The 14,196-nt window shown below is 43.6% G+C and overlaps 1 protein-coding gene across 2 annotated transcripts in view; it reads right to left on the reverse strand.

The window, feature by feature from the left end:
* The window catches only part of TBC1D8 (TBC1 domain family member 8), a 52,949-nt gene that overhangs the window by 11,767 nt on the left and 26,986 nt on the right, over positions 1-14,196 (reverse strand). For both annotated transcript variants that reach the window (XM_075524237.1, XM_075524229.1), the window contains exons 5-11: positions 13,686-13,926; positions 5,977-6,184; positions 4,602-4,796; positions 3,160-3,342; positions 2,602-2,752; positions 1,492-1,706; positions 518-635 (exon numbers count right to left, since the gene is read on the reverse strand). In XM_075524237.1, the coding sequence (XP_075380352.1) occupies positions 518-635; positions 1,492-1,706; positions 2,602-2,752; positions 3,160-3,342; positions 4,602-4,796; positions 5,977-6,184; positions 13,686-13,926 (1,311 nt within the window). The remainder of the gene's footprint in view (positions 1-517; positions 636-1,491; positions 1,707-2,601; positions 2,753-3,159; positions 3,343-4,601; positions 4,797-5,976; positions 6,185-13,685; positions 13,927-14,196) is intronic.

Consider the following 14,196-nt stretch of genomic DNA (forward strand, 5'->3'; position numbering starts at 1 on the left):
GACTGGGCTTATTTCTTAATGCAGCATCTCGCATTCAGAGGGTTTTGTATCAGCCCTCATTACAAAGGGCCAGTTTAGATGCAAGCCTGTATTACTCCAGCAGCCAGGCAATGGAGACAGGTCAGACCAGAAATAGCTACCCTTGCAGATCTTTCCTAGGTCCATCTGAAACAGCTCAAGTCTCTAACACTGAACGCTCCTAAACAAGACATGCAAGGTCTTCTATTTTTACCTAACAGGCAAAAGCGCCACCGCCTTCTGACCAACAGGAAGGGGAAAAAAAAAAAAAGGTAAAAGCTGAGCTTGTATTTATAGTTCTTGCAGTTCAAACCCTTCAAACCAAAAGCAACCCTAGCTGGAACCTGAGCAGCCACCGCTGCTGTCCCTGCACGCCACACAAGTCGATGGACCACCTCGCCCGCGGGGTCTGGGCCTCAAAAGACCTTGAGCATTTTACTCACCCCAGTGCCATTTGGCTGCCCCTTCCCAGTTAGCAAGAAGAGAGACAGGAGCTCACCTATCACTCGGTGATTGAAGTAATCCGGCAGCATTCGCTCACACACAGCGACCAGCAGCCAAAAGGCTTCTTCCTCTTTGGCGTACAACAGCAACACGGAGGTCAAAATATTCATAGACTTACAAGGGCAAAGAAGAAATTGGAATTTGTTAGTTGACAGCAAATCCTACTGACAAAAGCTAAATTGTGGCTATTTTAAAAGAAAGAAAAGTAGCCTAACAGGATGTAAACAGCTAAAAGAAAAGCAGCAAGAGAAAGGTAATAGACAGTGAATACATAATTGCAACCTAAAGGCATAACAAGTTTTTCAAGCTTTTGTATACTGCTTTTCCTTGGAGCAATAGGAAGCAACAGAGAAAAGCACAGTACTGGATTTGCCCGGGTACAAAGTAGGTAACTGACAGTGCAAGATATTTTGGGGCTGCTTTCCCCCCCTCCCCGTACTTGTATGTCCAAAGAAGATAAGGGATCTGGAACCAGTCTGATGTTAATCAGAATTCAGGGAGCTGCACAGAAGGTAAAGTTATTATTTTAGCTGGCCAGCTGGGTAAAGTATTTCATAATTTGTCATCAATTTTGGCAGAAAGGAGCAGAACTTTAGTTCATTAAACCTCTGCCCCAGTGTTCTACGTGAATCTCATCTGTGCAGGCCAGTTTACTTTGCACTGTCTCCAACTATTGGGTAAGAAACACACTTTCGAACAAACAAGCGTCAGAAACATTTTTTCCCCTCCTTTAAGTCTAATTACAATTTGCAAAATGCGGAGCGAAGACTTTTGTTACGCCAGAGTACCAGCGTATGCCCTTGTCTTCCAGAGTAAATCACATATAACATCTAAAATTATGCATTTTTCGTAATTAAAAAGACATTCTTTATCAAAACCACCATTAAAAATACTCCCAAGAGAACGATAAAAGTGAGAGAGTGGAAAGAGGAAAAAAGGCAGCGAGCGTTACCCCGCTGGGGGTTTCACCTGGCAGTATCCTATTTTGGGGTTCCTGTGCGCGTACGCTGTGAGCACCCTCCGCAGGGCGGCTATCCCTGTCTCGCTCTGGAAGGCGGGGTGCTCGGGCAGCGAGCGGTGGAGGTCACGCTCGATCTCCTCCGTCGCCATGCAGCACTTGCCCATGGACGCCTCCACCAAATGCACGTAGTAACCGGGATGCGAGGCGAGATCCGTCACGGCGTCTGAAGGCAGCAGGGAGAGAGAAAGAGGAAGACGCAAGTGGATTAGGATGACGCTAAACTTAGTGTTGTGGGTATTACTGCTCGTAAGGACGTATGCAAGATGGTTCTCCCCAAGGTCCATGAATTTAATGAAATCTCCAGACCTAAAAGAAATAAAGTCCTAGCAGAATACGTGTCTTGAAAACAAAACCAATATTAGCAAAGCTTATATGACCCAATATCATTCAAAACACCTTAATGTTGACGCTGAGCAGAAAACCTCCCCAGTAGACAGCATTACTGGGAGAAATGTACTCAGTGCTGTTCACACCCTCCAAGGAGGAAAAACTCCACGTGAAGGAATACTTTTTACAAATGTTTGAACATGTCATATACTTGGTTAAGGACTAAATTTGAGATCATATTGTAAGCACATTCTGGCTCTGCCAGATCTGTGGATGAAACAAGTTGGTTTTTCCATCTCCAGTTTCTATTACCCCTGCCAACATTCAACAAGAAGCAGCAGCAGGACTGCTGACTTCAAGATGTCATTATTTTGCAATAATTTGATTTGTCTAGGGTTAAATCAATATTTATGCTACGATCTAATTGTTGCTTGAAGACAAACATTATTTTATGAAAACATGACGTTAATTTTAAATTACACAGATGAAGCAGATGTTATTTCAATTCTTCTGCGCATCATGTCATATTATCCAGAGATAAAATTTTTACAGATCTACCTAGGTACTTCCCTGCACTTATTAGTTCAGTAGCTGATCTTCTCTCTTCTGTAAGCACTATCATAAGCTCCATGTAAACGACATTTAATTGCCCTTGGGAGTTTTCTTGCCTAAATGTTTTGCCATGGTCAGAATCAGATGATGCTACAGCCAACATCTCTAAGAGTGCTCACCTGAGAAAAGCAGCCAGAGTTTGCCTCTTAAGGATTCAGGGATTCCCATTGCAACAAGTTTCCTGATCTTCTCTGTGCGAAACATGCACACGGTTCTGCCGTATTCTACAAAATGGTCATCCCACAGACTCTCCTTGATTTGCTCCCTAGACTGGGAACAAGAAGATATATTTTAAAAGAACAAATCCTGTGCATGTGAGAACTGGTAAACAGAAACATTCCACACATTAGAAATTCCGCAAGGTATTTCCATGACCAATGGATATAGGAAGTCTGCTCTAAGGACTACAACCTTCCCCATTTTGCATATAGAATTCACTACACAGGGGAGAGCAGAACTGATCAGACAGGGAGAAAAATTATAAATATTCACCAGAAAGAAATGGGGGGGAGGGAGAAGAAAAAACTCCAAGCAAAAAGAAAAGCTGTTATCCCGTATCTAACTTCTCCAGCCAATACAGAGTTCATTTTACTAAAAATGAGTATCTGTTTGAATGTCACCCCAGCAGCTTTTTTTTTTTTTTTTAAATCTTACAACTTCCCCCAAATTTTACATACCCTTCCAAAATCAAGGCCTGCCATTCCTGACTGATGAAAGTCCGACCTTAGAGCTTCTGCATTGAGCAAATAGCTGCTCTCCTTTCCGCATTCACTCCTCTCCTTGCTTTGTGAAGCCTCTGTTCCCGGACGCGCAGGCTCACCGTCCCTGAGCAGGCACGTGGATCCAAAGGCAGGACTGTTCTGCAACACAGAATCAAAGCAGTAATGACCGAAAAGAGGCCAAGAACTACATCCTCAACTGTCTTCAAGACACACAGCTGGGTTAGCCTTTGCCTTCTACATCAAAACGTTTCACACCTTTCAAGACGAAAGGCCTTACTCAAGACTTTATTCAAATTATCATTCATTTGTATGTCAGAAAAAGGGTTGTTACTTTAAAACAGAAGTTATTAGTAAATTATAAGTGTCCTCGATGACAAGCTACCAAACCTTGATGACAAGCTTCTACTTTGGTAAGGATTTGAAAAACAAAATCAGAGAACAATTTAGGTTAGAAGGAACCATCTTTTTCAATCCCCTGCTCAAAGCAGGGCTCCTCAGACCGTGTTGCTGGGGGCTGTGTCCAGTTGATTTGAGCAGCTCCAAGGAAGGGGAGTCCACAGCCTCTCTGGGCAGCCTGGTCCAGCTCTGCTCACCCTTGAGGGGAGATCTTTCTCTTTTTATCTATTTGGATTTTCCCTTGCTGCAACTTGCGACTGTTGCCGCTCGTCTTTTAGCTGGCACCTCCAAGAAGAGTCTGGCTCCATCTTCTCTGTAACTCCCCGTCAGCTAGTGGAAGACAGGCTGAACAAGCCCTGCTCCCTCAGCCTCTCCTCAGAAAGCATGTGCTCCAGCCCCTGACCATCTTGTGGCCCTCCACTAGACTCTACTCCAATTTGTCAATGCTTTTCTTGTGTGCTGGGGTAGAGTCAAAACAGTACTCCTGATCAGCCTCAGAAGTGCTGAATAAAAGGGAATAGTAACATCCCTTGACCTGCTGGTTACTCTCCTGCTAGTACAACCCCATATGCTGTTGGCCCTCTTTGCTGTAAAAGCACACTGCTGATTTATAAGCTCAACCTGTTGTCCGCCATGACTCCCCTGCCTTTTCCACATGGCTGCTCTCCAGCCAGCCAGCCCCCAGACCCCCCTCTTGCATGGGGTTGCTCTGCCAGGCTTCACATTTACTTTTGTTGAACTTCACGAGGTCTCTGTCAGCCCATTCCACCAGATCGCTGAGGTCTCTGTGAAGGGCAGCCCTGTCCCCCAGCATATTCCCTGCTCCCCCACTGCGTCAATCACAACCGTGCTGCGGGCATGCTCCATCCCATCAGGCAGGTCATTAAAGAAGGCATCAGACAGCACTGGCCCGAGATCAACCCCCTGAGGAAGGCAGGACAACAGACTAACGGATAAACACATTGAATTCATAATCCAAAAAAACCCCAGAAGTTCAGTACCTGGTTCTTATTTTGCAAGTTGTTACAGTGCGCTGGGTTGCTGGAGTTCACTTCTTTTAGCCTCTGGAGCAGGTTCTCCACCAAAGTATCCCGGTCCTTCAGCTCAATGAACTGAAAGGCCATCTTGCTCCTTATGCTGACAATGATGGGATGCGGGAGAAGGCTTGTGTCCTCCATCTTCTCTATACTGATTACCTTTTCCAGAAACATTATAGGAAACACATTATGCACCACATCCACAGAAACATCTTCAAATATTCTACAGGTACCAAAATGTACAAACACAGCATTCATTTACACGCATGCTTTAAACATGGTTATTCATATTGGCTTTCCTTGATCAGACACATCCTACCACCTGAAGCTTATGGTCTCTTTAGAAGCTCAAAGCAGGCACCAAAAAGTATCCCAGCTGCTTTTTTTTCTTTTTTTAAATGACTTTGAGGCCCATTTCTGGAGAGTGGACTGAGGGGAAAGAAAGAAAGGGGAGTGATGATTAAAACAAGATTTAGAAAAGGATCAACTTGATCAAATTCTGGGGGAATTGGAGGAGAGAATTTACTTTCACACTCCTGAGGACAGGGGAAAACAGTTGTTTTGTTGTTTCTGCTTAAGTACATAACACTGCTCTCTTATTGTTTTCTATTTCTGTAACAGTGGAAGATAAGTTGCTACAGTTAGGATATTTCGATGTTACTCTGTTATTAGGCGAGGATGAAAGGAAAGCTTTAATTAAAAGATCATAACAGCCTTGTATCCACAGCAGATCAGGCAGGTGTTTGCTGACAGCTTCCTTCTCCTCTACTCCCACCGCCTTCCCATGCATCCTCCATTCCATTTAAGTCTCTGATTTCATGGAAATGTGGTAGCTCGTCATTGCCTCCAGAACATCCTCTTTTTCTCTCTGCCTTACAGGTTTGCAAAGTATTCACGGGTTTGCTAGAGTTTGTCTATGGAGAGAGAACTTCAACACTTCTAAGTGTTGATCCCAGACAAGGATGCTTTCATATTGCTAGAATGGGTCCAAGCTGAAGTCTCCATCAACATCAAGCTGGACATTTGCGTTTGTGGAACTGGGAGGGGAGCACTGTCCAAGGCTTGGGCTGAGCAGACTCTGGTTTTGCAATGGTCTGTCCTGCTGCATTACCTGTCCGTACTTCACTATGAGGATCGTGTTGAATCACCCAGATTTTTAGGAACTCGTGTCCTAATGAGTCCCAGAACAAGCTTTACAACAATCCTGTAGGCACGATACACACAAACATCCTACTCTTTTTCATCAAATGGTAGTTTGCAGATAAGTCAAGTGACAGTGGATGCTTACGGCAGAAAAAGGCAGATAGAGACCCAAAATGAAACAAACAAACAACTCTACCTCTCTAAGTGGGATGATAACATTGCAGCAGCCATTTTCTTTGCTGGCAAAACAGATATAACTGTCTGAAGTATACATCCTTCCCGCTGTGTGACAGCGACTAAACGGCGTCCAGAGAGAACAGTCTACAACTTCATGCAGCTTCTCCTTCCTGGGCAATCTGAAGAAGGCCCGAAAGAATTCATTCTGCGCTCTGGCTTCAAGATCCCTTAAGAGAAAGCAGTAAGAGCGAATCACAAGACCCCGAAAGCCAGGACATCCAGCGCAAGGTTCGTTTTCTTGTTAGCCTCACCAAGAGCGAGGGATACAGAATAAAATCACCGTGCACAGCAATCGTCACTGCCTATGTGAACAGACTGATAAAAGACCGACTTTGACATACAAAAAAGAATCATTATCAACACTTGCTTGTTTAACAGTAAGATCAAAAGCAACTACTGTAGTGACTAGGAAAGGAAAGGACACCAATTTAAATCAGCTGTTTTGCTGGGGTTTTTTAAAATTATTATTTACCCATGCATTTCCTATGGGTGCTCTACCACTTTCCAGCCTCAAAGTGTTACAGGTTTCAATGCCCAGGACATAATGAAATCTTTCATCTGATGAACGTGCGTTGAGCAACGGAGATTAGCTTTATGTTCCTTGTTTCCCTTCGCAGTAGCATTACCAACATCACCCCAGGGATTTGCACCTGCACCCAGAAGTAATGCATTTGCTCGATGAGTACTTCCAAAGTGGTCAGTAATAGAAGAGTTAATGATGGTGGCATTTACATCATCGCATCCTTGACTTGCAGAGGTACCAGCCTCTCAGAGCCCTCAGAACAGTTGCAAAATGCAGAACAGTTTCAGGTCACTTACAGACTCAGTTGGGAATAACAGCACCAGCTACATTCAATTTGGACTTGGCTTCCTTCCAGTCACCCATCCACGTTTACGTGGAGAGAAAAAGTTTAAATAAATGAAGCTTTCATTACTGAGCTATGGTTATACAGACTTGGCTTTGGGGATTTTTTTTTTTCTCCTCCTTTTTTAATGAAGAAGCCTGCAGTAATTTAGAGAGCTATGCAATTACATTATAAACAGGCCACAGCTATTAGCTTACCAACAGCAGCTCCAGAAACAATAGGGCTTAAATTCTATCATTTTCTTTACTACAAGTAAATTTTTCCAAACATGATTCACCTTAGGGGGGAAAAAAAAAAAAAAAGTTTGACTTTGTTCCATTGAAAGAATTTAAAGCGTGGGCTGAAGCATAACAGGGAGTGGTACCTTGGTGCTGTAAATCCCCTCTCCGCTCCTTCCTTCACCCTCCTCTTCTGCAGGCACCTTCCCCCTACCCCAGCCCTGATATTTAAAAATAACTTGAGACAGATGAAGCCTCTGCTTCAGTAAGTAAATCAGTTTTGGGGTTTTTTTTATTTCAGTTTAATCCATCAGGAAAACTAAAGCCATGTGAAACAGGGAGGAAGGCAACAGAGAACAAACCGAGACCTGAGAAGGGTGGATCTGCATCTGCGACCAACAGAAAAGACAGAATGCACTCAACCAGTGTTCGGCCGCTGTTTCCTTCTCAAGCATTATCTTCCTTAACAAGATTATCCAAGGAAAACAGACAAATCGTCTCCTGTTTTTTCACAAAGAACAAAGAGAAACCCTCTTTGTGAAGGAAGACAAAAAGTTTGCTCCCGAGTTAAAATTCCACAGCGAGAGCAACTCTGATAAGTGCCCACAGCGATCTGCTATTGTGACAAAGCTGGATCAGGATATGCCTCCTAGTTAACTCACCACTAAAATATTTTCCATTTCTGCACAGCACAGATGAATGCTGCTGATAGCATCTGCAGCCAGGTCCGGGTAGAGCTGTGCTCTCCCGCTATTGTGCCGAGAAGGTAAGACCCTCCCTGGACCTACTCGGTTGTGAAAATTTCTATACCTTTATGTGAAAAGAGGCATTATACGGAAGTGGGACCTCTGTTGAGGCAGAGGTTGTCTGTTCTTTAAGAGATTACTGTTTCTAATGCTCCAAAATCTGCAGTTTCTGAGTTTTCCGGATTTTGCTGCATCTCTTGGGGCTGCAGGCTCCAGGTGTGGGGCCTTTCAGACAAGAAGCCACAGGTTTTGAAGCTGAAGATTGACATTTCCTGTATCTGAAACTAAGCACATTCACCAGGCACTGCGTCCAGCCCCCTCACCCCGTACCGGGGGAAGGCTGCCAACCCCAACATCCCCAGAACCGCCTGTCCCCGTGACTCACAGCACAGGGTCACGCAGGGCCACCGCAGAGACCGCACCGCAGGCAGAGCTGCCCCAGAGACAAGTGCCGAAACAGGGGCCAGCCTGCTGGCGGGAGGGATCGCGGAAAGAGAAATGGTAGCACGGGATGCAATGCTGTCAGCACCTACCGCTGCGGGCTCAAATAAGAGGCTTTATTAGAAAGTGGCACCCCGTGAAAATATTTCCTGTTAGGCAGGCAAATTCTAGGGCTTAAAGCAATTGCGTCCCTTCATAAATAGAGCCAAACAAAATTAGAGCTGGTTAAAAAAACCCAAACCCTGTAACTCTTCAAAAAAGCTCGCAAATGAAATTAGCTTCTAAAACAAGACAGGCAATTGTTCAAACATGTTAAAGATGCAGCGACCGGCACAGGTCCCACAGCTTCCATTTTGAGTTTCACAATACCTCCAATGCTGAACAGAAACACAACCTTTCTACCTGCGGCCCAATCTGTTTGAAATTTTCTTCTCTAGCTTAACAACTTCCATGGTGGTTTAGTTTTTAAGCCAATGCAGCGTACTGAGCTGTACCTAAGAAAAAGAAGGAATGCTATCGTTATGTAAAATTAATGTTTATTGAGTGTTTACACATGCATCAGAAGAATAAAAGGAGAGAAGATGCAATTGCCTTGTTCCCTACTTTTCAGAAAACTCAGCAGTTCTTTCCAAGCGCAGTTCCCGACTTGCACGTTACGGGATCCTGGACTGCCTCCAACTCCAGCACTTCAAAGGGAACGGCAAGTCTGAACTGCGATAACTCCTTGTGTGTGACCCCTATGTTACCTTCCAAGAGTTTTAAATTAAAGGAAATAACACGCAAGACTAACAAAATGCCTAAAAGTATCAGGACACTTAAAATTATGTCCTCACTGTCAAATGTTTTTCTCTGCTTTAAATCTAACAGAAGTCAACTTGGCAAGATTTTAGCTCTGCTGAGTCACTTGCTGCCTATCTAAAATCTAAACAAGCTGGTTGACCTCTTGCTTTTAGAGACCGATTACTGGACTCTTCTTGCTATTCAGACTCCAGAAAGTTACAGATTTTGGAAATAACACATCCAATTATATATTTCTTGTTTATTGGAAGAAATGTTAAATTCGTGCAGCAAGAAAGGATTCTCATAAGCAAGCCAGGAGAAGTCATCTGAGAAGACCCAATATGGACTTGTCAGGACAAATGTAAACCCAACATAATTCCCTTGGGTAGCAGGAACACTGGACTTGTAGGTGGAGGAGATGCAACGCATATTTTAGCCAGACTTTATGAAAGTCTTGGTATTTCCTCACATGGGAACTAATAAAACTGGATTGAAGTGAAAAGCTGTTGTACCAAGCCAGTTGAAAGAGTACCCCAAAAAGGAGCCCTCAAAGTCTCCTTGGTAAATTGGAAGGCTATATCGAGAGGACCTCCTTGGGGGTCTGTCCTGGACTAGCTTCTATTCAATGTCTTCATCAGCAATCTGCACGATGGATCAAGAGATTGTTGTTATTAAACTTGCACATGACATGAGGCTGGTAGAGGCTAATGAGCAGAAGAACAGGATCAGACTCAGACTGATATTCATAAACTTAAGGAACGGTGTGGAAAAAAAGCATTACAAGTGTTTTCAGCTGTACATCATAAGCTGCACAAACGCAGCATGGAGATCCAACTCCACCGGCAGCCACTCAGCGAAGAAGAAAAGACCTAGGGGTTACACGGGATCACGAGTTGAACATGAGCCAACAGCCTCGTGCTCACAGGAGGAAGAGGAGCACCGCATTAGGCTGCAGAAGTGCACGGCCACCAAGATGCAGCACAGCAGTCCCGGAGTTGCTGCAGAGACGGTCATGCTGCTCCCGCCCTGGTCAGGACCGGCGAGGCGTCGGGGGCAATCCTGTATCCCACCACCCCACGCCTGCAGCCGCATGGGATAAGTGACGAATGTCCAGAGAAGAGCGACCAGAAGGGCTAAAATCAGGACTGGTAAGAAAAACCTGGCTGAATGAGGGTAGTGCAGTTTAAAGAAGAAAAGAGAGAGGAGATGCATACCAATCTCCAAATACACAAATGCTTGTTCTAAAGAAAGAGAGAACATCTAATCTCTTCATTAGTACTGGGCAGGACAAGAAGTAATAGACTCAAAAAGCAGCACAAAAGATTCAAATTAGACTTCAGAAAGACTTTTCAATGATAGGACAGTGAAGTACCGGTATGGATCCTGGTAATTCCGTTACTGGAAATCCTTAAAAACAGGTCAGGCAATCACCTCTCACGAGTGACACACAGAGATAATCCAAACCCTGCCTTTTGCTGGGCAGATGCAATAAAAGGAGGTTCTTTCTAGTCACATCCTCCTTGTTGCTCAAGGTTTACGGCATTCTCGGATTCCCTCTCTGAAGGAATTAATGCGGACTGAAGTGACATTTACGATTGAAGATACTTCAAACGGTTTCCATTCAGCTTAGATCAGTGTTAAAACCTTCTTTGCCTTCATATGAAGCAAAGCCATCATTGGCAATTCACAGTTAGACACGAAGAAAAGAAACCGAGGTGGTTAGAGCCTGGAGAAACATATCATGCTTTTGCAAGCTTACTCACACCGCCACTAAAGCTTTTAAATCGCGTGTTCTGCTCTGGCCAATTTCCTTGCTACGTTTGAGGAATGCAATGGATATTCTTGCATCCTGAAAGAGATGGAAACAGGAAGTACAAGAAACCTACACCAGAGATTTTAGGGACCTTCCTATTAAAAAAGAAAAAATAGCTACCGTATGTTCCAGTAAAATTGTATGGCACATAAATATATCTGCAAGTAATGGCATTTGTAGTTATCAAACACCTCAGCTTTACTTTGCTTTTTATGGCAATTAACTTAATTGCCATTAATCCCTTTGTAATCCGTTATTCCGAGCCTTATCCTCTCATTAAGCAGCACGGAAACTTGTATATTAACTTGTTTGACTCTCGCCATGATATAATTTGTGTCACAGACTGTGGGCCTAATCCCACAGCCTCTCTGAGTCCCGACTCCCCACTGCTCAGCAGGATGACCCCAAGAGCCTCAGGAATAGCAGCAAAGGTTTCTGGGTTTCCAAATGTAGAATATAGAGACCATGACGACACTAAAAATGCATTTTTTAAAAATAAAGATACTGAGATGAGCTTCTTGCAAAGGAAAGCCTAACGAACAAAAGAAATCTACAGCAACTTCATTAATTTGACAGGGCTGGAATAGTTTTAATGATGTGTGGATTATTGCTTTCGTTTTGATACACTACTATTTGCTTCCAAATCATGCACAAGAACTAACAAAGACAATTATTAGGGAAACAATGTCAAGTGAAAAAGAGTTGTTCTTGTAGTACTACAATGGCTTCAGGAAAAAAAGCAGCAACAAAAACTTCACACACCAAAAAAGTTCACCCCCCCCCCCCAAACATGTTAGCATTAAAAACCAGTTTATCCACTATTCAAACTACAGTCTTGCCTAATCACGTTACATCAAAGTGGTTGCTGAAGTGTGACAAAGGGCTCCAGAAACAACAACTTATCCAACCACTACCTAATTCATGCAGGGGAAACGGGATTTTGGCATCTTCCATGTTTCCATGTTTTCCTTTCTGCCATCTCAAGTTACAGCACATCAGCATCAGCACAGGCAAGAGAACATCTTGCCTAGGAACTCTCCAGTAACTATATTTTTATCCTTCCTTCTCCTCTGCCCCCCGCCCCTTTTTTTCTTTTAAGTTGGAGGGAAGGAGAGGAAAAAAACTGTTTGAATAAATGTGTGGGATGGTTTCTGTTGCTTGTTTGCTAATAGACACACTACTTTTGAAAAATGCCACAAGGTACTTACAGGTTGATACCCTGGGAACCTCCTTATTACAGCATATTTCCAAGCTTATACTTTTCTTTGCAACTGTAATTTTAGTTTCTTTGTAGTTTTCCGTTCAGTCAATACCCCTGATTCAAAGACTCTTTTGGGAAGTGACAATGATGAGTTAAAAATCAGTAGATGCTGAAAATATCTCCCCCCAGTTTTTTGTTACATCTCCTCTGGATTTACCTTCCTTGCTTCGTGCATCCAACTTTTCAGTCCAAAAGCGGAGGAGGATGGAATGGTAAAGCATGGAAGAGGGCTTAGATACAACCTATCACTCAAAGCCATATCCTACATTAGTCAAAGTCCACATCCTACATTTCTTGGGTCAAAAGCCTACGATGTTAACAACACCCAGTTACACATACATTGTAAGAACAACAGTCGCTCTTGTGTTTAAAGGAACCCTGGCTACAGAAAAAAAAGCCTGCGAAGATGTTCATGGCTGCTCACCATTGTATCACCTCGAATGAATTCCCTGATGATATCATGGACGAAATCCTGGCGTCAGTGATTTTCCTTATCATGTGTACATATGAAATTGCAGAGAAAGTGCATTTTATTGTTTTAAACTCCATTATGAAACTTTGCAGAAACGTTTAGCCAAGATGTATGCCCAACACCACTGCAAAAATGCCCCTCGGAAACAGCAGAACGGCTACTGGGCACGCCTCTATTTTTTGGGAAAGGATACCACGCATTCCTTATGTTTTAGCCAGGAAGCAACACCTGGGTCACTCCCTTCATACCTCTGGCAGAGGGAGAGGAAGGAAGAGCAGGCGAGGGTATGATTCAGGAGGGGATAAGCGCTCCACTCACACCCCATTCAGAAAAGAAGTATTTTAAACCTTAACCCTGACGCTCCAGGAAAATTCCAGTTTGGGCTATTCCATCCTGCCCACCTAAAATTCCTCTGGGCTGTTTCCCTTCCCCTTTCCCACAGCAGCAAATAAAACACAGAGTTGTCTGTTGTGCTACTGGCAGAGACATAGTTATCAATCTTCTCCCTGAGAACCCAATGCATTTCTGTAGTGGGAGAGGAATGCAGAGATGCATCTTGGGGACGCATGGGGTAGAGCTGACAACAGCATATTAATCTGTTGCGACTGCCTGTGGGTTTTTTAAGTCCTATAACTGCTTGGTAAGTCGGCTATGGCAATTACACTAGTGCGAAATTCCATGTTTCAGATATGATCAAAAGCAGTAATTCTACAGAATTGACGGCACTGGGAAAGCCTACACGTTGCCAAAATTATAAGCAAGATAATGTTGCTCTTCAGGGAGGATGGAAAATATCCCTTGCTGCAATCTACCCTTCTACGGGGAATGGTACTTTTAAAACAAACAAACAAACAAAAAACCACAGCAATGTTTCAGGGAAGAATATAAAATGGAAAAAAGCGTCTTGCACACAAGTTAAAATGCACCCATTTGATACACCGTAGTACATTGTAAAATCTCTTCTTCGCCCAACCAAGTAAACCTTTGAAATCTTACCCAGCTAACAAAGCAAACCATGAAGCCCACTGCTGAACCTCTGCTCACACAAGGGAGAACAATTTGGCTTTTTACCTCTTGGTAATCTGGGTAGGATCCTGTAGGCCTGGATCCAGTTCAAAGATCTCATTATCCAGCAGCCTTCGGAGCGTCACATCTGCCAGTTGCTCCATGATCCTGAAAGCCTCAGCGATATTAAGGAACGTGGAGAAGTCGCGCTCTTTATTTGGAGTGGTGACACGGACCGTGTCGGTCATGAAGACGTTGGAGGTTCTTTCCAGCTTCTGGACCTCAACCCAAGGAATGATAAGTTTCACTGCCATGGGAGAAAAAAGCAAAAGTGGGTTGGAAACTCCGCTTACATTTTTCAGATTTGGGAAATAAGCCAATTCAGAATGAAATGCAAACAATCGAAGAGGAGAGACCCATTTTTACAGACAAAGACCAAGCAAAAGCTGAAAGACCTGTTATTACTCTACATTCGTTCTCCCCCACTCCAAAAGACTGTCTTTTCCAGCATCTCTCCCTCAAAATTTTACCTATTTTCATAAGAAGTGCTGAACTGGAGAGTTCTGCCTTTGCAGAA

Source organism: Mycteria americana, chromosome 1, assembly GCF_035582795.1.
Source record: "Mycteria americana isolate JAX WOST 10 ecotype Jacksonville Zoo and Gardens chromosome 1, USCA_MyAme_1.0, whole genome shotgun sequence".
Taxonomy (NCBI): Eukaryota; Metazoa; Chordata; class Aves; order Ciconiiformes; family Ciconiidae; genus Mycteria; species Mycteria americana.